Source organism: Hirundo rustica, chromosome 9, assembly GCF_015227805.2.
Source record: "Hirundo rustica isolate bHirRus1 chromosome 9, bHirRus1.pri.v3, whole genome shotgun sequence".
Taxonomy (NCBI): Eukaryota; Metazoa; Chordata; class Aves; order Passeriformes; family Hirundinidae; genus Hirundo; species Hirundo rustica.
Window position 1 is genome coordinate 18,625,290 of NC_053458.1, and position 26,825 is coordinate 18,652,114.

A 26,825-nucleotide genomic window follows, 5' to 3' on the forward strand; every position below is an offset into this window, starting at 1 on the left:
CTGAAGTACTACAACCAATCTAAATGCTGCAGGTTTTATGCATCAGACCGAGAAATCCATTTGCTGCAGTCAAATTCTCCCTGTGCAATACTACTGAATTAAAAGCGGTGTCTGATGAAAGAGAAGCTCTTGTGTCCTAAGAGTGCATTAGTGACTACCGGGTTTAACCCAGCACTTTTCAAGCTCTGATGAGACAATGGAAGAAATGAATACCAAATATTTGACTTTCCACTCTCTTCAATCTTGACCTTAAGACAGCTTGCAACACTCCTCCAAAAAAAAAAAACCAAAAACCAAAAACCCAACAACTTATACTTCAACTAACAAGATTTTTGACAAAAGAAGCTTCTACTCTCTGCAGATGATGTTTCTGCAATTAAACTACTGAAAACACTAAATCTTCAAATTTTAAACAAGACTTCAGTTTTTGAGCTGAAGAATGCAAGTACTTCCTATGGAGTTTAACTAGAGATTCTGAGTTTGTAATGCCAATACTTTGACATGCAAAGGAAAACAGATGAGTCTGCACTGAAGAATCAGTACCACTTCTCTGGCCAACAACTGACAGTCCTTTGGGTTTGTTATTTGGTTGTTTTTTTTTTTTTTTTTTGTACTGCCTGAAACTTCAGTGGAATTTACCGGGAACCAGTTTATGAAGTGCTGTAATAATCAGGCCAATAAGCAGTTTAGAAAGTGTGGTTACAGGTACAATAAATTAAGTGAAGAAGCAGTGGTCAGTGCTTGCCTAAAAAGAGCAACATCTGACAGTAATTTTGTTCTAAACACTAGAGAAAGATCCATGGCTTAGAGGATGAAACAAAGCCTAATCTTAAATTAACATCAGAGAAGTGCAACACACAAACCTTCAGCGTACTTTACATGATGAACTGGAAACTAGTAGAAAGATTTCCATCAAATCAGACAGAGCAAAGGTTTGGAAAAAAGAGGTTTTGGGTTTATCTCCAAGCCACATTCTTCTCTCTTCTCCCTAGACCATTGTACTTTTGCAGGCTGTCTTCAGTGAGTTATTCTTACCATGCAGAAAGGTAGTAAGAAAACTGCAACTTTAATTTCCAGCTTTTTAGCCTCACTGGTTTTCTTCAAGCTATAGACCGAGTATTGCACACTGAATTAACTCGGCAGCCATCTATTTTAGTGAGTCTCATTGTTCTCCTGGATACTACCACCATTATCCACATTCACACTACATGTTAGGACAGCTGGTGTTAGGAAAAACACTGGAATATTCTTAATACACAATATCAAATTTCAGATACAGTTTGGGTGAAGTTGGCACAGGGCAGTTAGCAGGAAGTTATTCCACATTTAATTCTGTATTGTGTTATATTAAATTGAAATGACTACCGAGAAGGAAAAAACCTGATTGTTTAAGGCAAGTCATGGTGACATATTTCAGTTATCTATAACAACTATCTGGTCATTGCCCAAGAAGACTATTTCATTTTTAATAAGACAAAACATGTTATAGTACAAATAATTGATTCTGCAGTACGTCAATCAAATTTCAACATTTTTAATACAAAGCTGAACACAAAAAATTTTCTGCATAAAATTCTCTGAATGTTTTTACAACCTTCAAATCCCTTCAAAGCACTGAGGAAAAACAACGGCAGATTCATGTTGTGCCTCACGTAAGTAGAGACCTCCATCTGCCAAATCCCCTCCTCACAGGAGCAGTCATGGTTGTCATGCCCAGCTCATTATTCCAAGTACCCTGAGGGTTCTGCCAGCATAGGTACTACTTCTATCTTTTCATTAAAGAACAGGTACCACTGATGTAAGGAACAGCATTAAATTACAACACAAGAGAATCCGTAAAAACAGGCCAAACCTTCCTGAAACAGTGTGACACAAACTCTGTATTTGCAAAACTCTATATAGCAACTACAGTCTCCTCCAAGGCAGGATTCATAGATACCCATTTTTAAACTTGGCCTCTTGCACCTCTAGTATAATATATTAACACAGTCAACTGTGTTAATTAATTAATAATCAAAGACCTGATTTACACCAAGAACAAAATGTAATTAGGCAGCTGTTTTCTTCTTGATTCTGGTGGAAAAACTATAAACCAGCACACTCAGTAATTGACAAAGAATAAATAACCTGAAAAGATGACAAAATGCTTTACTTACTTTCAATATAGGAAAATAGCTCAGTAATTTAAAACATTAGTAAGAATGAATGACAATGTAACTTTTTACATGGCTAAAGATGTTTATTGTATATCTCCATTCCTTTTAAGAACAAAAATTGGGAGAGGAGTTTTCTAATGAAAGAAAACTTTTAAACTAGTCAATAGCAAGACCAACAGCAGAGATTTTGTATGTAGGTCAAGGATTGATACAGTAGTTAGAATTAATATAGCAGGTTGCATATTCTCCTGCAATGTCAGAACAGTAGTAAATCATATCTTGAAAAGCTTTGCTATTGCTATTCCTTTTTGCTGAAAGAAGATTTAAATATTAAAATATATAGAGCTGTCACCAGTAAGCAGATACAGGCAGAGTCATGTAAGGAGGTGGACTGTTACCTGATTATACAATACAACAATATTTATTAGATTTTCAGAAAAACACAAACATTTGACTTCCAGTCTTCAAGACACCAGAAGTGAAGCTGTCAGAGAACATCATAAATGGAAAGAAAACCTTCAACTGAAGTGGGTTTGAAAATACGAATTTGAAAGAAATTATCACCATCACCACCAAAGACAAAGCAAGCTACCTGTGAGGTTTCTGATGTGGCTGGAACAGGCCATAGAGTAAGGAACAATCACAGCCTTGGCATTTAGCTTGTACTGGGAAAGTACTTCCAAAGTACCCGGTCACAAGTCTCTTGTGAAATTTGTCCTAAATCCAGTACAAAACATGCTAAGAAAAGAACAGGAACTGTATGTAAAGTGCAGGACAAAGTGGATTCCTGGGCTATGCTGCGAGCTTTTTCTACGCACCTTTCGGCTATCTTTAGCCCCACCCACACCAACATCTATGCACACAAACACAGGTGTAACAGGTCTCAGAATCCCGTTTTAGTCACACTGGAGCTACACATCAGGCTGGGTGCTCCAGCCAGGACAGAAGATAATTTACCTCGCTGATTTCCTCAGCCTGGTGCCCAGAGATGCACGTAAGAAGACCCCTTTGCATCTGCTATTTCACTCCTGCCTGATTTAGATGGCCTGGGAGACTGACAAAAGACCAGTCCATCAGTGGGCACTGAATATGACTCAAAAGGCAAGAAGAAGAATGTGAAAGAAATCACTGTACAGGTACCCATCCCAGGCAGCACTTCAAACATAAATTATCTCGTATTTTCTTTTGGTTTTACAATGTGCTAGCATTACAGAAAAAATATTGAACTATTTAAGTAATATAAATAATGTTAACAATGAATTTTCAATATTCATCAGACCTACAAGAAAAGAGACACTCATCTCAAAAAGCTGAAAAAATAGTGGGCTATAAACAGGTTCAGTGTTTAGTTAGAATCCTGTTTGACAATCTAAAATCTTTTCAGCTTCCTTTGGTAATAATTAATGGGTCAAACTATTTCTAGAGCAAACCAAAGTGATAGACTTGAATCATCTGGTCCATCTGCAACTGTCCACTGAAGACTTCTTTTAGTGTTTCTGAAGCCTCCTCCAGCTTTCTCTACATGTTTTGACCTAATTATTTATGGACAAAAATTAACTTTCAAAGTTGGGCTGGCTTGGCAAAAGGAAAAGAAAGCTCTAGAATTCTGGACCTTACTATTCATTTTCTCACTATAAGCTCCCCACAGCTGTAACTGTAAAACAACTGGAGAAGGAAAGAGTATCTTCCACTGCACCAAGACCATAAGATATACCTATTACAGAGGCTGGTTTCCTGAGGAACCGAATTGTAACGAAGAGCTGACTGACATGAAATTTACAGAGGTCTTTAGATAAATTCCTGGATCAAACGGTAATATTATTTTATTATTTGGTCTGAAAGAAACCAATGCAGTCAATAAGTGAAACTCATGACATATGTTTTATTATCAGTACTGAGGGATACTGGCTGTACCAGATACTGAAAAGAAATTCCGCATTCCTAGCACCATCCCTGAAAGGCAGCCAGAAGAACCCTTTCATTTCCTAAAATAACATAGACAATAAAGACAGTCCAATGAGGTGGCCCTGCTAGTCCTTTTCCTCCTGAACACTCCCTTAAGTCTGTCTGAGAGGCCTATCACACCTTCACCAGCTGCCCATTTAGCTGGAATCAAACAGGCACTTCAAGACGAAGACTAGACCTACACCTACAACTGGATCAAGGAGTGGCACTGAGGAGAATGTCACCATGTTGCCAGCACTGCTACCCAGACTGTCTTGTTGTCACTAAACAGCAAATCAGTGCAGCAAAATGCCAGGAGCAGAAGCCTTGCCGAAAACACGATCATGGGCCAAAGAAAAGCTCTGCAGAGAGGAAAAAATTATTTGTAGGCTTTACAATCTGCCACTTCTGTCTGAAGTCATAATTGAGGCCAAGGGTTCACAATATAAAGCAACAAAAGCTGCCTACAGACTTAAGGGCTATGTCAACTATCAAGACATGAAGCCTGTTCCTCTATCATTACAAACCCAAAGCATGTCTGAAATGTGTGCAGTAACACAAAGTTCAAACACTACCCTACCCAACTGCTTTTGTGCAATGCAGTAAGAACAACAAAAAATGGCAAAACTTTACACAATTCATTAAAATTTCCCTTAAACTACAGCTAGCAATAAGCAATCCCCTAGGTCTGCAGTATCAAAGGACAACTGTTAGTCACAATTCTTATATTTAAATCTATGGGAATAGGCTGACTAAAACTTTCACTGAAATCCTACCAAGAAAAGACTCATGACTTCCACTTCCTGTGTCTCAGTTGTGGAAAACACCCCAAGTATGCGCATACTCGGCTGCTTCAAAACTTACCTCTAATTGTCCAGGCTACGTCAGCTTATGCATATCAAAATGTGGCTTATACAATTATATACTGTTTAATAAAGCCGCCATGTTTGCCTTAATGCCTATGTAGCAAATATTGCTCCAGCTGAGAAAGGGTGAGTTGCAATGCTGATAAGAAATGAAGGCAGATGCAGTCAACTTCTTAACCCAACTCAACTAAAAACAAACAAATAAAAGATCTCCAATGAGATCAGGACACCTAAGGAAAAATCCAGGCACCAGCAAGATTAGATAGAGATTTCACAAAAGATTTACAGTAGTTCATTTTGAAAACACTGGTATACTGGAAAGAATGAATCTGAAAGTCTGAAGATGAAAGGCAATGCATCATACAGTGCATCTGTGTTTGGAGGAGGGTAAAGAAAACACCTAACCACAGCACTGCCATTCAACATTCCCATTGCTTAGGTCTCTGTTAAAGGTAGTGGAAGTAATGGAGGCAAACACTACAAAGCTCTAAATATTAGCAAAACAACTGTTTGAAAAGGACTGTATTTTCAAGCAGGAGGGGAACTGTGAGTTACCATGGCAGCCACCCACTCTCAAAAGGGGGAAGAGGGGAAAAATGGAAGAGTCAAGAACTTAAATGAAAAAAGAAGCTGTTGTTAACAAGACAATAAGCAGAGACGCTAGGTGATAAGGATGTGGCTACACTTAAATGGAATGAGATACTAGAATTATTAGATAAAGGCTTCTAAATGGGTTGACTGGTGAAATCACACAAGTCTAAAACCGTTCACTCCACCACCTCAGAGAGCAAGGACCCTTGGGTCAGCTCTTAGCATTTTTTTTCCTTTAAGATGGTTTTGTTTTGTGCACAGCTGGCTGAAATATCCAGGGAGGATTCCATCCATAACAATCTCTTCCTCTCTCCAAAATTTCTGTTAACCAAAAAGAAAGCACATTTTGTACCAAAGATTATATACTAATGAAACGGTGAGATAATATATGGAGGCCTTTATGTCCATGCTCTCAATAACTGTTGTAGCATGGCTCATACGAAGACTAGGCTACTGTTTTAAATCTTCTACACCAGTGAACAGTGATGAGTAAATTGTTATTTAGGGCCAACTATCCTGATAAACATCACGGCAATGTAAGGTCATGACCCCAATATTGGAACACTGAAATTTTTTTTTTTTCCCTTTAGACTATAATAAACAATATTTTTAGCTTCAGTCATGCAATAGGATTTAAGGAAAAAAAAAAAAAAAACACGGAAAAAAACCCCTGCCAATATTGTAACAAGAAGCTACTCTAGGAACTCAGAAGTCCTGCAAGTAGTTTATAGTGCTTTAGTTAAATGACAGCAGTGTCAAGCACCATGCAGCAGTACAGTAATGACATAGGATATATTAATTTCTATAGTTAGTGGAAGAGCAAATAGCAATGAAATGGATTTCAGCATCTTTGATTTTTATATTGCTAACTGTATATTGACCACAAAGAAGGTTTGCGTAAAGTATTCTTGCTCATGTCAAAAGCCAGTTATATTCAGTACTAAACTAGCCTAAAAAGTCTACTTTTTGTTTTTAAAATGTATTAATACTATTTTACTTTCTGCTTTGCTGAATACCTGGTTTCCTAGTTACTCTGACTCATGGCAACAGTGGAAATCCAACTTTACAGATGGATGAGAAAAACAGGAGCAATTAAAATGAAAAATTCTGAGTATTTTCTAAAATAGCTTGCATCAAATTTAGAGTGTTTCATCCTTAGATATCTCCCCAAATAAAGACAATACTAGCAGAATACTTAGACTTGCCTCAAGTTAGAACAGAACATTATTGCTCATCTTTTATTTGCAAACACTTACCTGCACTACTGGATGATCAACATCTCTTAAACAGACATTGCTCACAAGGAACCTGATAAATGTTACGGTCAGTGCTGCACATTTTAAGCAACTGGTTCTAAAACCCTGTGCAGAAGCACTGAGTTGACACACTGTCTGTGGATGGGGCTAGGATCTTGCCATGTTGTCAAGTATCAGTTTCCAGATCAAGCAGAAACTAAAAGCTGCCTCATTTGGTGTGTGCTCCAAAGCAGTACACACTGGCACACATGTACATCTATATGTGCATACACACACACACCCACCCCCCACGGGCAGGCCTCTGTTCAAATACCGAGGGAACGGAAGGGCTGACTCCTGCAATGAGCACAAAGGTGCACACACCTGCCTAGTTTCCCAGTGACACGATGAAGGCAGCCCTGGGCGCAGCCCAAGGCCTGCAGAGGGCTGTGATTTCCAGCACAGGTCAGGTAAGACACTCCCATAGGCATGTGCTGGGGAGAACCTCTCCCCAGCAAAGGAACAAGATGTGCTTGCTCCTGCTTAAGACTAGAATGATATGCACTCTGAACTAAGCCAGAGTTACCTCCTCTCTCCTGCCCCTCCACAACCTATACAACAGCTCTGATCCAGGCAGTAAACACCAGGCTTTATCCCAGCACTGCTCATCACTCCCTGTAAAAGAGAGGAGAGAAGGGAAAAAAGGGTGGATTGTCTTGTAGCCCACTTTATTGCATAATAAGAGCCAAACTGATTTTGCACGAGGTATAAATACCAATTCTGCTACCAAAAGACACACAGGAATCTTTAGAAATATGCAGAGATCAGACATACATACAGCTCACCCTTCTGCTTCACCTCACCAAAGAACATGGCCATGTGTGATTCTACTGATCTGCACAGGTTAAAACACAGAGAGGTACCACTACCAGTCAGAGGAAATCCCTACCCTTACTCCTTAGCACCCAGCAAAGGATTGCCCCACACACTCTGGAAATGGGGAAAAGTAAATCATCCCTTTATAGACAACCTGCCCTCTCTTAGCTTGGCTTTTCAGGCTCAGAAACCACTACACCTTGTCAGAATTAAGCCAAATGAATCATTCTCACAGGTTTGCACGCAGAAAATCAGCCAACTTTGGGCCTTATCTTCTGCCCATTCCTCCCTCCTTCCCCTCATCGTGCCAGCCATTTGCTCTCAAAAATAATGGTGATATCAAATAATATAATATACTTACAGCCAGATACATAGCTGCATATATGCTTAGTGCTGCTTCTTTGGATGGGAAAGTCTTTCTGGCTTTCATGATAAGGTCTGGATTTCCAGTACAGGCATGTACACCACTGATGAACTGTGTATACTGTTTACATCCAAGTGCTGTATAGTTGGGTTTACAAAGTGCAAGAAAATGGGGTGCAAGATTCCCTGTTACTACTTGTCCAGCATTTACAAAGATGTCCGTAGCAAACAGTCCGAATGCATAAATTCCTAAAAAGGAAAACAAAGAGTTAAATTTCCTGACAATTTATAGTAGTTATCACAGCAATATACCAGCTTCCTCCATTCAGGAACATGAAAAATCCTCACCTGGAGTGTACCCTAAAGATACGGCTCATGCTGGAGATGGTATTTCCCTACAAAACTGCAGCAGCAACACTGCAATGTACACACAGACCTGATGTCTCTCCCATCTTTCACAAGAACACTCACCCCTTGTGCAAGCAGCCTGCTCTCCTAGGCCCTGTAGCCATGCATATCCCCTGTTTGGGGTAGCTGGCTTTACTGGTACGTAACTTTTGCCCATGTTCACTAAACAGAAGTGACAGAGGGAAATTCTTCATCTGATAAATCTGCTTGAAAACCAAGGTGAGACCCTAATGGAGAAGTAACTTGGAAAGTCATAACACAAACTGGACAAACTTTTTTTTTTTTTTTTTTCCCTTGCAGCTGTAAAGAATCTAAAGTACTGAATAATTCAATATTGCCATGCACCAGTTGTCTTCATCTAACTGCTACTGGATAAATCTCTATGCATAGCATATTCATCACAGTATCAACACAGTGAGCTAAAGATTTATATATTTGAGGAACTACTTATGCTAAAGAGTTTTTTTAATCAGACATACCCGCAAAGCATTAAGCACATGTACTCATTCATTAGAATGCAAATGCATGTGTCTGATTACTTAAAAGAAAACAGAATTCTGCTGTTCTGAGGTCCCTCTCTATCCTTTTGTAAATAGAAAATGAGCTCTAGAAGAACATGCAAGCACAGCAGCCTGACTGGCAGGCAAAGCTAGTGGGTGCTTGTTCCAATTCCACCTGAACTATAGTTTTCCTCCTGTATTTCCATGGGCAAATCACCTTTCTCATACTCCAATTCACTGTGAATATAGGCTGAGTTCTGGCAAATTTCCCAATTTCATGGGGCACTAAGAGGAATTTAACAGATCAACTCACAGTGGACATAATCCCACAGAAACATGCATTTATGTAGGTGAGGTTTTTTTCTTAACAAAGCCAGAGGACCAGGATTTCTGGGATCCTGGCTGGTCAGCAGTGTCACACTGATGTTAACTCCCCCCAAGATGCTAGACTCTGGTGAGCAGCACATTGTGCCTGGCCCTGTCACTTCACCGAAGGGCCCAGCCAGTCCCGCGGGTGTGCACTGCACAGCACAGGTGGACACATCACCCTGGGGGACACAATGGGTAGCAATGCCTCATCCGCTGAAACAGCAGAGAGGCCTTGGCTCCCTCTGGCCACCCCTACCAATTTTTTTTTTGCTTCTGTGAGGAGGAAAGGGATCACTTAGTGGGAAGAAAATTCAGGTACTGATTACACAGAGAGGAACTTGAGTGGGAGGAGGTCCTCATCATCACTCCCCACCTCCTCCAGACCTATACAGACTGTCTCCTTACCCAGTGCAATCACACTCTGGGAAGGCAAGCACAGTTGTTACACAAACACTGTAAATACAGACACAGCTGCACATCCCTTCCCCACCCTGAGACTGGGGCACACAGCAGGATCAGCTGCCCCAAAGCTTCATTCCTCCAGCTGTTTCCTTCAGATGCAACACGAGAGAGAAGCAAACAGCAGAACTGAGCCCTGCCTTGGCATCCCTACAGGTATTAAAAAGCAACATCTGGAAATGTTCAATGCACATTTTGAGTGGTGGGATTTCTCCTTCTAAATACATTTAGAATAAACTAAGTAGAAAAGATGACTTTTCTACTTAAAGAAAGATAAAGTCAATGGGGCGGCTTCAGTGGAAACCAATGTAGCACGGATTTTTTTCTGCTAGAGACTATAATATAAGATCCAGGGCTAAGAAAGCAGCTAAATTGGCTTGGCTTCAAACACACATTTATATCCCAATGTCTTCAACTTTGGTTTACTATCAGCTGTAGATATGGCACAAGGATTATCACCCTTCTCCACCCTCTTCAGGCCTGCTGGTTGTTTTTCTCCCCTAGTAGTCCCCATTTTTTCACTTTTACTGCTGTTTCTGCAGTTTCTGTTTCTGTTTTTTAACCCAAACTTCCAAAAAGCTTCAATTGCTACCTAAAAGGAAAACTGCACCTGAGTTATGACTACATGTGAAATGTTATATGGTTATCTGAATGTTTGCCCCAGGATAAAATTAAGACATAATTGATCACTCTCATCATTCAGAAAATGAAAGCAGTAATTTTGCTCATACCAAGGAATCTGATGGTCCTGCGCACCAGTGGATTTATATAACAACAGTCTCCAGTTAATATTGTTTTCTCTTGGTTTTCAAAATCCTTTGTTGCTAACTGTAGACAAAAGACTGCAGTTTCTCCAACGATAATCTTAGGGGAGGAGAAAAAAATGGGAGAGAAATGGTGCATCAGATTACAGCAAGTAAAATACATTAATATTACAGAGACAGACATCTCATCTTAAAGAAACAAGACCAAACCAGCACAATAGACAGCATAAGTGAATCAAGTTCTGTACATTAATCTTCTTATGAGGGAAATATGCCTTATGGCTTGCTTTATTTGCCTTAAAAGAGAATAAATTATTACAACCAGGATTTGTAGTCGACATAATATAACCTAGTTTTCAGGATGAGGGGAAAGAGAAAGAAATCTATTAGTTCAAGAATAACAGATCACTTAATGCACAAGATCTGGACCAAAGTAAAGGCTTAATCCTGGAAGATGCTGAACACTTCAGTTCCCACATGGCATTCATTGACACTCAGAACTTAGCAGGGTTGAGCTTTAAATTTTGGACAATGGTAGAGAGAAAAGGGGGGAAAAAAATTGTAAGAGATTATTGATGTGAACCTCTGTTCACATCAGAGGTTTCGTTTGCCAGGAGATACTTAACAGGGTTTGATTCATATTTTGCTAGCTTAATTTATGAAGTCCTACTTTAGCCCTGTTCCTTTGCTTGAACAAAGTGTCACCACTGAAATTTTAACATTAAGATATTTTAACATTAATAATTTTCACATTCACTCCACCAAAATATATAAAATTCCCATGTCTATATATCATTCACATTATAGTTGGCAAAAAAACATAAAAATCACCAAATGAGAAAATATATCTTTTGAATGTAAAATATCTTCTCTAGGTTATGTATTTACCTGTACAACAAAGCATGACCTTTAATTTATTCATTACAGTTATGGGATTGAGACTTGATAGCCAAAGCCAAGCATATATCTATCTAAAGCTACGATACTGAAGCTTTATGGCAGGGATGATTGAAAAGCAGAGCAGAAGGATCAAATACTGACCACGGGATTCTAACCTTGATTCACTGCGGGACATACAGGCAAGGCCCTTCCACTCCTCTACATGAAAAAGTTAAAGCTTATTGACAAGTACATCACACTTTGATCAACAAGAATGAAGACTACTAAAGTGAAATCTTAATACTCCACAAATACAAGCAATAATGCCATCAAATCTCATTAATTGCTGAGGTTTTTCTAAACGTTTGCCCTAACAGGAAAATAGAAATCTTTTCATATATCACAATAGGTCTGAACAGTTCTACCAAATAAATAAAATAACCTATGGGCACTAGCTCACGTGCACATTTTGTTGTCAACACGAAGGATGCAATTAATGACCTTCCTAGGTGGTCTGCAGATTATGCAGATACCCTTGGGCTAAACTGCAGAGAAATGTGTTACTTAAAAATAATGTGGCACAAGCAACAAAAACAACTTCGGAGGCAAGTATGTAAAAAGCAAAATTTAATTTGTCACCTAATTAGTCATTATCTTTTACTTTAGACTGGCTTCAGATCCTAGTGAAATTTTTAGATAAAACAGAAATTTCAGTACCTGAACTAAAAAATATCCTCTCTCTATTGAGATGCAAGCAAATTTTCAGTCCAATGAAGTAGAATTTCTTCATCTACAATTAGCAAATGATCAGTATACACAAAAAATAATTCAACCTTGAATTCAAGATCATCCAAATTATGAGAAGAATTATTCAACCCAGTGATCCCTATAGCTCTCACGAAAAAAAATACCAAAAATATCAGTTTTAACATTATTCATAACAGTGAGAACAGAAACGCTAATATTTTACTGTGAGTCACAGAAATGGTTTTCTTTCCTCTCAAGGACTAGGCAACCTGAATAGTCAGATTCTGCCTTTAATTCTTTCTGCCAAACTCAACAGATTTCAGTAAAATTTTCACAGATTTTGAAACTCCAGGAAAGAGCAGAATTCAGCACAAAGGAAGCATCTGTGAGATACAAAGCTCAACCTTTTGCAAGAACACCAAGAGTGCCAGCAAGCTCAACTCTCCAGCTCTGAGCAGAGACTGAATCTGTTGATCTAAGAATAAAGGTTCTCTTCAGGGCTGGTAGGGAAGCTGGGGTTGACTCAAGAGAGAACTGCTTGTTCAGTTATAGGAGGAGATCCTCACTTCCAGCAACGTCTTCATCGGCTGCATCTAGATCTTTGCTGCTGCCAACAGTTTGTCCTTGTTACATTTCCTCTCTTTGATGGTGACCTGTATGAAGAAAACCCTCTGCTCCAAGAATGGCTTCAATAGAATTCAAGATCTTAGCTGAACAAGAATACTTTAAGGTGGGCACGCAGGGTCAGAGGGATGTGAATTCGGCTAAAGACAAAACTTCTGCTACAGAAGGCCTAGTGCTCTACTGTCAGAAGTAATAAGAGTCATTGAGCACACAAGGCATTCATCTCAGCGCTTCCATGGATTCGCTTTGATAGAATCCTTCTAGAATTTGGCAATAAATACAGGTTCTTTATTTTTCTGTACTGGCAGCTCAGCTAAAGCTGTTCTCCTTCCTTCATCCTTCAGCACAAGCACTGCTCATCTCAATAATCAGCCTATTGATGTTTAAGAAATGGAAGAAAAATCCTTTTCAATCTCAATAAACCCCAGGAGAAATTCTGCTTCCAATGCAGAATTCCTTCCCCTTCTTGTCTCCAGCATCGCTAGCAATAATCAGCTCTCCAGGGCACAGGAAAAGGAGAGCAATATTCCCCCTGCACTTTGCAGTAATTTGCATGTCTGGTATATTCCTGGAAGGAGCAATTTCTGTATTCCTGCTGGCACAGGAACCACCATTACCCCTTCCACTGCATATGCAAGTTGTAACCAGCCAACAAATGACATTTAATTTAACAGAATTATTTGTGTACTTCTTCTCTAAGTCTTGGGGCAAAAAGTTTTCGGAATATTCCAAAACAGGCAATGAAAGATTACAACGAACAATCTGAATGTTCTGACAACATAAACGCCTGGAAAAAACTACACAAGTTCAGGTATGTAAATATGATTGCAATGAAAAAGAGAGGATATTAGAAGCATCTTTTACCTTATTCTAACAGGATCATACTACTTTAGATCACTGTACAAACTTCCCAAAGGCATGTATTAAAATTCTCAACTTACAGATATTTTAACAGTTGTTAAAAGCAGGGGAGGCCATCCTGGCATAAGGCCATCCTTCCATTTTGACATACAGCTACAGCATACAAAGTATAAGGAAAAGATCTGTTTTCATCTGAAGTCTAACAGTACAAAGTGCAGTCTCTCCAGTAGTCTGGAGTTATTTATATGTATAAACAACTTGCAGAGTCCTTAGATAAAAGCACAGTGTACATAAGTGTTGCAACAAGGAACAAGACAAAAATGATCATTTACTCATATGGAAGCACATAAAAAATATTAACCTAGCAAAAATTAAATTACAGAAGTTCTTGGAACCATCTCCATGGCAATCATATCCTGTCTGTGATGTGACAATCCATTCAACAGTCCGGAACATAATTTGAGAGGGATGAGATCTAAAAGTAATACTTCTTGTTTCACCTCTTAGCTGATCTGTTTTCATGATGTGTTTACACTAGTAATACATTTTCTGCATTCATTGCGATCCACCTAATACCTGCCCCTTTTACTTGTTTTCTTCTCAGGATTCTTATAACATTTTGCACACATTCCCTACACTGACTCCTTCCCCCCAAGTAACTACAGGTTTTTTCTGTATTAGTCATTTGTCTGAATCCAGGCAAGCTGTGCCTAGTTTTAGCACTGCATGTCAATTTAAAAATCTAATTTTTCCTTCCATCCAGTATATTCTTAACTTGGTTCTAAATTCTGCATTCAACTTGAAATGTCGAGCCTGACTCATTCCAAATATTAGAGCTAGAACAGCTCTGACATTGTTGATTTTCCAGTAAACTGCCTCCATAAACAAACTTCCCCTAGTGTTTCCTACGGTTTACAACAGCCAGTCTATAAAAATAAATGGCCTTAAATCTGCACTTCTTAAAACACTAATGAGGTTTACTTTATGACCTACATTCTCATGCATTTCATGTAACTCCCTATAAAGCCCCAGGACTCAAGTGAGACTTAAATATTCATTTGCATGACAAGATATCTGAGGGTACATGAATATGGTTAAACAAGATAAATCCTGAAATGTAAAGTTGATAATCTCTATTTGGGATTAGGAAAAAAAATTCTGTGTGTACAGTCATAGACGGTTCCAGCTAACACCTACTTCAGGCGACACAAATGTTCAAGAAATATTTCACACAGGTTAGGGAATGTCACAGAATACACGATTCCCTCCCTGCCAATTCTCAAGGTTATGCTGTAACTACAGCAACCACTCAGATAGATGAGTAACACTGAGAAGTGGTTACTGCATTGAAAAAACCACTAAATGTTCATCCATGTGCTCCACTCATCAAGTTAAGAAGAACATTTTACAATACTGTGCATTTCTCTTCTGACTTAGTTCCATTCATTGCGTTTCTCCCATTTAGGCATGACTTGAACAGTAACCAAGGCTTCTGTGAGACCATCTTCAAGAAATAACCTTGGGGGAATGAGCATCTCAGGTAGTCCACAGCTCTGCTTTTCTTTCTAGAATGAACTTCCTTGTTCCTCCTTATCAGACAAGAAGGGAAGGCTGGAAATGGAGCTAAAAATCTTGGGGAGTGATTTACATATCTCTAGGAAAATTGTTATCAATTAAATTGCATGGCCTTCCAATTAATTTCACTTATGAGTTCCCACAAAGTGTGGTGCAGGTTGCTTCTAAAAATATGGCTTCTATATGCTTTGCTATTCCTGCTCTTTACCTTGTCTTTTTAACTTTTGAGACCATAGGCTATTCCGGGCCTCCTTCCTCTTTAAAAATGCCATCCATGTACCAATGAGCAGAGTGGCCCCAGAGTTTGGGAAATCCAGAAGCATAAACCTTGGCCTTTAGTGATACTGAAAGTAAAGCTCCACTGTCCCCTTGAAGCTAAAATTGTTGAGTTAGGTGACAGCCCTGGCAGGAAAAGCAACAACAGTATTTCCAGCAGTAGCAATTTCAAGCTCATTATGCAGAGCTTTCCCTTGAGGCCATTTTCTCTGCGTTTTTCTTGTTCTTCTTGCTTGCTTAAACTGACAGCAAATGCCCTGGTCAATTTTCAGAGAAGTACATTTTCTATAATAACAAATGACCACTAGTTTTGCAGAAAATGAAAAAATAAATCCTAGATAAGTTCCTGTGGTATTGATTAAATACAAAATATCCCTTCTTGCATTCAGCATGGAGGTATAGGACCATACTGCATAGAAGCTTCTAAAGGTCTACAGAAAAAAAGTGAAAAGAAAATTGCTTTTCTAGAGGAAGATTTTGAAAAAAACACTCAGCCTTTTTGAGCCTGTAAACTTTGTTTTAAAAATATGTACTCCCTATATTTTTTGGAGAAAAATACTAAAATTTAATATATTTGGTCATGTCCATTTACAAAAAAAAAAAAAATAGCAGTAAAAGACTACATATCTAATAGTGAAATATTATCTACTTTACTTATCTTTCTGTAGGGTGGAGTATGGCTATATTCTACTAAACAGTAATATTACTTCTGACAGAAACAAATATTCTTTATTGCCCTTTTTAATACATTGTAGACATTCTCAGTATGTAACAATGGTAAAGGCTGCTCTCTTCACAAAGACTTTACTGGTATTTGAAAGCAAGAGGCACACAATAACTAAGCATTTATAAGCAGGGAGCCAGAAATTAACCACATGAGAACATAGTCACAGAGACATGGACAGCTTCATCATTCACTGAATTATCTTCATTCATTACCACATGAGAGGAAAAAAATGAAATATTCTGAAGTACAGAGTCTCTTCAGAGTTTCTTTTTTTCCTTAACTGAGCAACTGATGATGTGCGCAAATGGCATCTCCTCTGGAGCCCATCTCCCTCTGGAGCCCACCTGTGGTGCCCAACGGGCAAAGCCTCTGCAGAGCAGCACCAGGGCTGAAACCACGCAATGCCAGAGCAAAGGTTGGTTATGTGAAAGGTCATCTAGAGAACCAGTTACCAGGCCCTGCTGTTCCAAGGTAACTAAGAGAAGGGCATCACCAGAGGGCCAGCCCACAGCTGGTGGCACATGAGAGCAAGGCCTTGCATGGCACTCCAGGACGGAGGCAGGGCATCGAGCACACAGCCCAGGGCTGTGCCCGCCCTGCCAGGCTCTCCCTCCACACCGAGCTCTGCATTCAGCCTGCTCCACCCACTGTATTTGCCATTGCAGCTCCTGCTCCTGTCTGCTGAACCTTTCCTACCACTAGAGACGAAGAACACACAGCTGCTCTGCACTGCAGCTCCCCAGGCAATTAGAGATGGCCAGGACGTGAGGAAAACATGCTCCAGAACGCCAATGTGGCCGTCTGGGGAGCCAAGCAAGTGTTTGGCACCTGGCTCTAAAACTACCTAAATGCTGGCAGTTTTACAATTCTGACACAAGTATTCTTGCTGAACACATTGCAAGACATAGGAGATAAGAGACATTCATGAGAATTCTTGCCTATGCATCAAGCTTTTCTAATTAAAAAAAAAAAAAAAAAAAAAACCAACCAAAAAACTAGGGAAAAAATGTTAATCTAGAGAAAATCTCTACATCTAAAAAAAAACCCTAGTAATGGTGGGGGGAAGAGAGAAAATGAATTCAAAACTGCCTTCTAAAGGCATACATTCACATTTAAAACTGTGAAGTTACTTTAGGCTCAAATACTCCAGATAAGGTTATCATAGGAAATTCTTACAGTTTTTAAATTGTTCTCATTTTCTTTTACAAAAACCAAGTATGCCATTATTATAAGTTTCCAAACTCCACACTACACAAACACACACCTCTTTAGGAAAATGAGTTGTAATATGACCAGATATCAACTGATTTTAGTCTCCTGATCTCTGATGGATACATGAAAAAGGTTGTTGGTAAATATAATTATTTCATTAAGGAGTTTGAAAAAGAATTCTACATCAATTTTTTTTTGTTTTTCTCAAGTACTTAATGTCAACATTTAAAATACTGTGGTATTTGTGAAGGAAAAGCAAAATGTTCAAAGCTCTGTGATACATCTTCTCTATTAGAAGATGAATTTCATATACATTCATCTCTGCACTCAGCTGTATCAAGGAAGTCTTCCACTGGACTTCAAGTGACACATGTGGAAAAGACTGTGGTTCTTTATGACCTGCCCTTGGTGAACCCCTTTTCTTCCTCACTGGCCAAGAAAACTGTACATTGCTCAGTCTGCTGAGGCAGATTGGTGTCCTAACCCTTCTGTGCATATTGAAAATACAACTCCTTGATAAACACAATACCAATGCATATGACACCCATACCAGTGATCATTTCCAACAGCAATATTACTTTATATTTTAAGCCTTAGGTGATCTTATGCAACTGTGCTTTTCTACCCAGGATGAACATTCAACTGCAAAATTCAGCATAAACGGTCTTTCATCCCTGTTTGAATAAAATCTGATCACATAAAAGGCATCTCTTAAAGATTCTGGTCACAAAGTAGTGGTTTTACAGTCAGTATATGACTGTAGCCAACTGTTCTCAGAGGCTCAGAAGAAGGAGAATATCTGTCTTTCTCACTTTTTCCAGTGTCTTACTTCTAGCTCACTTCTACTCAAGGCCAGATGACGTTTTGCAGATATATTATTCCTGAGATCAGTTCAAGGAAAGCCACTTTCACTGAATTGCCATTGCCATCAAACAACAGAAAATGGAGGGCTAAACACTGGAACAGTATAAGTACCCTGTGTTATAAGAGCGCTATGAGAAAAATATGCTGTACGTAAGATTAATATCTTATGTAAGATCCCACAAAAACTGTTTTCTGGATTTTTTTGGCAAAATATCTGTGTCTACAGAATATACACACAACTGGTTTATTACTTATGATTATTATTATCAGCTAGTAATTGATTCATGATGATAAATTTAGTAGACAGCTCAATAAAACAATTCTATGCTTTTTATTAAAAATGACCTTCAAAATAAAAGAGCTCTCTTTGTAATCACATAAGTAGCTCCACTCCTACTAATAATGGCCTCTGTATATGTACCTTTTCCTTTACCATTACCTTACACTACAGTATAATTGCCAACAAATGAAATACATTAAGGTCATTCATCTTTTCCAGTTGAAATCAAAGGTAGCAACCCCACTAACTTCAACAGGCACTGGATTAGTTGTGAAAACCATGGCACTCTAGGCTAAGAGCAATACCTCACCTAAAGTCCGGAAATAGGTCTTAGCTATGAATACTGTCCCAAGAAAATAATAAAACTAGGAAGACAATCCAATTTTACAGGGAAGCAGTACCAAATATTTGAGAAAGAGGTTTAATAGGTCAGATAAATCAGAAAGATAAATCAAAAAATGCAATGCCCACTCCTGAACATATTAACTTATAAGTCATTCTTCTAACATACTTTATATCTTTACATTGTAAGCATTACCGCAAAGAATCCAGGTGTCATTAAAAACGAGTTTAAAACACTTCAAAAGCCAAAAGGTCTAAAACTATGACTCATTCCGAGCTGGTTACTTGTGCATAATAGGTGCATTCAGCATAAAACCAGCAGTAAAACTACTCAGTAACAAACCCTGTCAGTATTAATCCATACTTCTAGTACTTCTTAGAGTCAGGAAAACAAGTGACCAAATACAAGCTTTCAAGCAGAGAAAAGCAGAGATTGCACCTTGTATTGACACTTGAGTAACGCAAGGAGAATGACTCTACAGAAGTTAACTTTTCAAACTTCACTGTCCAGGCAGACTCAAGATGTTATTCTCAGAACGGTCACTAGAGATGCTGCTCAGAGAGAAAGGATCCAAAAGAAAAGAGGTCCAAAGTGCCTCTTCTAGCCTCATCTTAAACAACTAGCAAGCCCAAATAGAAAATAATGTGTGACCATTTCCCTTGCATCTCCTCCCTCAGACTTGAAAGCTGTAATTTCACAGTGTGCTATTATTTCTCCTTAAGAACGTTATTATAATAAATTAAGATGCTGATGTGATGTTTATTAGAAACAGAATCTTAATGAAGTCATACAAGTGAGGGTAGAGGACTGTTCATGAGCACCAGAAGCTTTAATAATTACTTACCTCCGCTCTTAACATGGCAATGGGAATGAATTAACCAGCAAGCTTTTTCACAAAACATTGCATAGCAGTAACATATCCCATTTATCTTTATTTGCTAAATACACAAGTAAAAAGACCTTTTCAATAATGACACTGTACATTCTGTAAATCAAATATGGAGGATTTTCTTTATGGTGGGTTTCTCTATGGAGGGTTTTCTGCAAATATGATTTGCACCGCTTTTGTCACTCTTTCAACTCTGCTACAACAATTTCTATTTTACTGCCCCTGCCACAAATCCAGATGGCTGCAGATGTGCAGCTGGCAACACTATGTTGTCTGACCCTGTTTAGAAGTTTACACAATGCAGTGCTTGAATTAAGAGGAAGTCCCAAGTGCCCTCATTGGCACAGCAGCCAATGAGCTGAAACAGGGGTAGCAAGAGTGGGAAATTTCAGCAAAAATTTCCTAGTACAGGAAATGCCTACAAGACAGAGGGGAGATTGTATACTTTGCTGTGAAGACAGCAGAGCATAAAAACAGCTCTTTAAGGCATGCAGTGGTATTCTGAAAACTAATTGCAAAGTCTATTGGCCGAAGTAAGCCCAGCTACTCTTCTTCAATATGTGACTGTATCTCTTTCCACTCATGAAATAGTGCATAATGGTTTACTCTAACAAGGATCATCTCCTTTGCACAGATCTGTAAAATAATAGTAAATATGCTGCTGGCTTTATCAAATACCTTGAAAAAAGCCCAAGTGGTGAGAGAAGTGTTTTAAGGATGAATGAGTCTGTTTAAAATTTTTAGATCTTGCAAAGTTCTGACACTGTCTTCAAGGCAGACTTTATAATAGCTGCTTTTTGGTCTTCTCTGTGAAGACAATAAAGGACATTATATAAAATATATAGTGTTATGCAAATGTACAAACACAAGTTTTTAGCCAGTCTTGGATGCAAATCTCATTATTGAAGCAATTTACATTACTACAAAGAAAAGTTCAAAGTGTGCTGCAATGAAAGGCGCTTGCCCGCATTCAGCGATAACAAGTATTTTCGTGTAAATGAATCAATTCTTTGAGGCATTACATTTTTGCCATTGGTATTCAAGGTTAAAAGTACATGTAAACTAAACTACAGATACAAGTCAACCACGTAAACATGACTTTTTCTGGCAACACATTGTGCATACACACTTGCATACACAAACGTACTTAGGTTTTTAAAGAAATAGTCTCCGCTTTATGATCTTCATCTACTCCAAATCACACAACAATCACAATTAATTCAGAAACAAAAGAAATATTGAGTAAAACTGCAGTACTGACTATTAAAATGAACGTGGTTCCAGAAGAAGATTCTATCAGCACCAAACTCATTCACACACAGCACCACAACTCAGGAAAGCTTTGTGATTTCAAATAGCACTGAAGCATGCGATTAAACACCATGAATAGCAAGATAATTCACTAATAATACCAAGATAACAAATTAACAATCTAGCTCTGGTTAACTGTTCATGCACAGATCTCCTGGTGCTTTACAGCCAAATTTCACAACCACCAGTTGACAGCTAGGCATTAACGGCTACGTGTCCATCCCGCTTGAGTGGTCAGATCCCTTTACCAAGGCAAAGCCTGACAGAGCTCACAGCCCAGCTCTGTACACTCATTCTGCCAGCTGCAGATGTCCTCAAACCACTCACATGGCCCAAGGTCAATGTGCCTATGAATCTCATCTGCCTTTGCTAAATGCTCTGGAAAGAGTCCCCGTGACCGACTGAAGCGCTGACTTCAGTCAAGCGTGAGCACTTGGCAAAGGGTCCCATCCTAACAGCCACAATGTCCCCACACCATGCACACACTTATGGCCTACAGGCTAATGCAGCACAAGCTCCCCAGTCCTCCCTGGGCCGCTCGGATGCTCAGTCTGTGCACTTCGAATGCATGATGGCATCAGCCTCAGGCCTGGCCTCATGGCCGAGCTCTGATATACTCCAACAGGGCCAAGGATGCCCCTCACAGGAACAGGAAAAGCAGAAACTGAGCAGTGGAGAAGCTCTGGACATCAGGCTCAATCTGTGTAAGTATGATCAAAGTACTATTAAGCATGTGCCAAAGCTTGGGCGGGTCCACACTTCGTTCTGCACAGAGCTGAACTCATGCACAGACCTGCGCTTGGTAGTCAGGCATCAGCCAGGAGCTGCTGCACCCTGTGAGGTCCCCCCTTCTCAGCAGAGCCCTGTGATTGCAGCCTGTGCACCCACTCTGTAAAAACCAAAAAGCTAACACATCCTGGCCTAAGACTTGAGTAAAGCAGGTCAAGCTCAAATACTTCACCTCATGCTCCCCCCACAGGCTGCAAGTTCACATCGTTGGCTGCTGCAGCTCAGCTGACCCGTGACTAAGAAATCTGTAAGCAGAATTAATTCAGTCATGTCTGAGCCTTAAATTGCTACAGACAGGTCACAGAAATCATTATTACTACCCAAAATAACTATACTGGGAAGTTGAGTTCCACTTACTGATTTTAATGTTCAATAATTGATTTATAAAGAGCCAAACTATACACTGATCAAAGAAATCCTCATAATGCTACTCAAAATTTGAATGATAAAAAATAAAATGTGTGACTGATCCTTTTTAGAGATGCATGAAACCTACCAAGATAAAAAAACAGGTGTTTCAATATGCTATATAAAGAAAGAAAAAAAAAAAAGTCTGAATAGCAGAATACTGTTAGACTGACTTCTGTTCTTGGTAACTGTTTTGTTCTTAATTATTATTTAGAAAACTATAAACTCTGAATGCCTTCCTATATACTCTTTAACCTGACAAGGATGAGAAGCAAGAAGTAATAACAGCAGAGAAAGAAAAACAGTATTTTTAAAACACAGCTATACTGCATTTATAATTTGCTGTACATTAACAAGTGCATATGGTTAATGAAATTTTCATATAAATACATGATGTATAATTATGATACATTTACACAATACACACAGAACTATAGATAACTGCATGTTGTTCAGACTGGCAACCAGAAGTGGAATCCACAACCCGAGTTTTCATACCGTAATAACCAGGAAGGTTTTTATGGTGCCTCATACCCCACAAACCGACACCCAGAATTAGGAGTCAGTTTTGAATCTATACTGAACAATTTTTTACACTAATAGTAGATTCTAAAAAGCCTTAATATATACAGAAATTTTTCTACTGCAGATTTCTTAGCATTTTACATTGAAAATAAATATTTTCTGATCCACTTCTAGTGGATCAGAAGTGATCTTAGCAAAAGCAGTTAGCCCATCAGAGATAGCAAGTCCTAGAACTGCTGCTCTCCGAGCCACCATCCAACAAACACCATGTTCATTGTACTATGTGCAAATACTAAGAACTTCATTTTCAACAGTGATTCCTCCTTAAAACAGTATGTCTCATATACAACTTTTGAGTTATACAGAGACATGGTATATCCACTTCAGATGGACTTTTAACTTGCAATCTATGAGATTTGCAATCTCTGCTAAATAAAAACCATGTGTGATGAAAGTTGGGCCATCATGCACTTCAGTGTATCTGAGAGATGCTGCAAGAGCATATAAAGCTTTTTAAATATCACTCTGCTTTTAAGGCTGAAAAACACAGCTAAAGCTACTTATTATTCTACTTTGGCTGTCATGTATTATGTATCATATGGACACCCATCTCCTCAATCCTGCATGATGTACAATGAACAAGAACTGTTCAGTTGAAAAACTGATTATTACTTCAAGCCTACTATTTTAGATTATAAACAACTATACAAATTCCTTAATCGTTCAGGATTAGTTGGATTAACAATTTCTCACTTAAACATAAGTGCATCGTTTGTAGGACAAGCAGGCATTCAGCTGTTGCAAACAGAACCCTGCCTGCCTTTTTCACATCTGCTTGCCACTTTACTTCCAGAGAGCCCATCAAAAGATGAAGCATATGGCCTCAATATTGTCAGTGTTTGTAAATCACATGCATACTAAGCACAGCAGAAATACATTCAAGTGGAAGTACAAACATAACTTCTGCAGGCCACATACTGCAGGCTTCTTCATGTAAGCCATTACACCACAACAGGAAGACAGATAAAGAAGAATTCCCAAGAAAACACACAGTGGTTCTGAATGTTTAATTATCTCTCCTGGTTATAGCTCTGTTGGATTAGTGGTTTAATGCTAAGATAAAACCTGCAGCAGACTATCAAATCATGTATTTGTCTTGCTATGTGTCCCAACAGGCCAATACTGACATCTGGTACACAAAGTTACTACAGACCTAACAGTGTGATTTATTTTTTTTTTATTTGAAGTAAATTTGCAAAGCAATTATCCATTCACAAAGGAAGATCATGAAATAAACTGTCCCTTAGCTTTAACCTTCTCCTGCACTCCAGAAAAGGGCATTCCTCCTCCCCAAAAAAGTGGCTTCCTGAAGTCCCCAGCATTTGCATATTTAAAAAGAAAAGAAAAGAAAAAGGCAGCATGTTTTATATCTTTCCTACAAAGACATGGGAACAGAAGAAGAAACCTATAAAGAAAAGAAGTTGCAGCTGGTACACACAGGTTGAAACAGAGCTATGATGACAGGGACCAAATGAGCCCTGCAAGAACAGTGTGATCAGAGTAAACAAAGTATTCTGGCAATTCCTTAGTCATGTAAGCTTTAACAGCTGAAAAACGTGCCAGCAAGAGACAGGCACATAAAGCTAGAAAGCTTTAGCTTCTTGATATATAACGTATTTCAATAATCCTGGAATTATTTTCTTTGATTAGCTAATTGGTTTCTCAAATAAAACCATTTCCATTTGATTTCAGAGGCTGCTTAGTCTACCCAATTCATATGAGTCAGGATGTAAGACTTTAATCTTCTGTTGCTTTATCATTGTCTTATCAAAAACAGCATCAAGAGATGTTCAAATATCATAATAAAAGTTCACTGTTCTCAGAAGAAGAGCACCAGGAGAAACTGCATACCTTGTTGGGCAATTCCTTAACTTTCTCAATAGATTGTACATAGAACTGAAAACTTGAATACCTTGCTACGTATCCTTGGGATTTTTTGCCCTGCAACACAGCTGCTGGCAATTGCTTGTCCTTGCTTTATTTATCAAGCTTCCTTGATTCTTCTCTGGCAGAAATGACAAAACACTTCAATCTCCTTCAGGATGCACAGAGGTCACTTCTTATTCAAGTAGTAGACCAGGAGAAAAATCTGTTCAATCCTTAGAATCACAGGATGGCCTCAGTTGGAAGGGACCCTTAAAGATCATCTGGTTCCCAGTCCTGCAATGAGGTTGCTCAAAGTCCCAGCCAACCTGGTCTTAAACAATTTTACGGATGGGGAATCCAGTTTTCCTGGGCAACCTGTTCCAGGGTCAAGTACCCTCATAGTGAAGAATTTCTTCCTAATGTCTATTCTAAATCCACACCCTTTCAGTTTAAACCCTTGTCCTGGCACTATAAGCCCTTGTAAAAATCCCCCTCCAGCTTTCCTGCAGGCCCTCTTTATGTGGTGGATGGTGTTCTGTCCTTCCAAAGCCGCCTCTTCTCCAGCCTGAGCAACCTCAGCTCTCTCACCCTGCGTTCACAGGAGACATGCTCCAGCCCCTTGATCTCCTTTGTGATCCTTGTTTGGACTCACTCCAGCAGGTCCATGTTATTCTTATGCTGCGGGTCCCAGAGCTGGAAGCAGTACTCCAGTGGGGTCCCACAAAAGTGGAATGTCCCTGTGCTTCGGTTTTTTCCAATACTCTCAGGGCATCCATAGAAGCCAAAGTGACTTGGTACCAGCCATGACGTAGAAAAATAATCAGTCTAAAGTAGATCAAAGGAACACTTGTGAAGGTAGTGGCTTTTTCTGACTAAGGTGAGGAATGAAAAAACAGCTCAGGCATGAGGCACAGCAAATTCACAGAAAATATTTTCAGGACTTAAATTCTAGATTATGCTTTTCCTCACATTATAACAGACAGCTGAGTGTTTTGATGTCCCAGATATCTCAATCTAGAACCCTTTCTCATGTACAGCACTAAGCTACACACTAGTAGAATAGTTTCAGTGAACTACTCAGGTTAACTAAAAGCTTCTCTGCCAGGAGCATTTTGAGAACTCAGCCTGATAAAATTTGATCAGTCCCTGATGCCACAGCACATAGGATAATAGATGTCAGAAGGAAAATAGGTACTAGCAGGTTCAGAAAGGAAGACTGAGAAGGGAAGTGTCCAGGCACATCAGCTAGATCTGTGTGCTGGAATCAAGTGATGCATCTCCTTAAGATCTGCATATTCAACTGCTCTTGAGCTACTCAGCAGCAAAGGCAGCGAAGAAGAAAGTAGACTTAGGAAAACTGTGCAGATACTTATAAAGATAACTTCTCTTTTTCAATTTTCACAGAAAAATCTTGCTTTTTCTTTAGCATTGGGGAACAGTAAATTTGATACAAGAACAATGATACTGCATCTTTCACTTTACAGTCTTTCTTTTGCCAGGACTCAAAATTTCTTCCTCAAAGGAAAAAGTTACTGACTAAAGTAAGATCAAGGCAGAAAGTCTGGTTTTTGACATCCATTCCTTGTTTGGGATGTGCCAAATCTAAGGACTCCTCCAGTCCACTAAAAAACAGAAAGAGAATGCAATACTTCATGTCGAAACGAAAAATATTTTTTCCATGATGACATTAAAAGTATTATCCTAAAGCTAATTAGTCTAACTGGTTTGCAGAGAAAATACAAATATGCTAGGAACTCACCCAGGGAAAAAGAAGTGTATATTTTAAGGATAAGTACTGTAATCATATATTTGTTACTTGGAAATAAAAACACGTATTTTTGAAATAAAAACAACATTTGCATAATAAAACTGTTTACACATCTTAATGAAAATACGTCAGTATCTCCTCCTGGCTTTTATATGACAATCAGCATACATCTTAGGCCCAATACATTACATTTTATACCAATTATTGTTTAAACAGTTTTACATTTTAAGTAATCTATATTAGCATATGCAATCACTAAAAGAATCCTTGAGTGCACTTCATAGTATCTG

At 38.8% G+C, this 26,825-nt stretch overlaps 1 protein-coding gene across 3 annotated transcripts in view; it reads right to left on the reverse strand.

Annotated features, from left to right (window-relative positions):
• PLPPR5 (phospholipid phosphatase related 5) overlaps positions 1 to 26,825 on the reverse strand; it is a 79,154-nt gene that overhangs the window by 12,845 nt on the left and 39,484 nt on the right. For all 3 annotated transcript variants that reach the window (XM_040073615.2, XM_040073613.2, XM_040073614.2), the window contains 2 exons: positions 10,499 to 10,631; positions 8,030 to 8,280 (listed from right to left, as the gene is read on the reverse strand). In XM_040073615.2, coding sequence (XP_039929549.1) covers positions 8,030 to 8,280; positions 10,499 to 10,631 — 384 coding nt within the window. The remainder of the gene's footprint in view (positions 1 to 8,029; positions 8,281 to 10,498; positions 10,632 to 26,825) is intronic.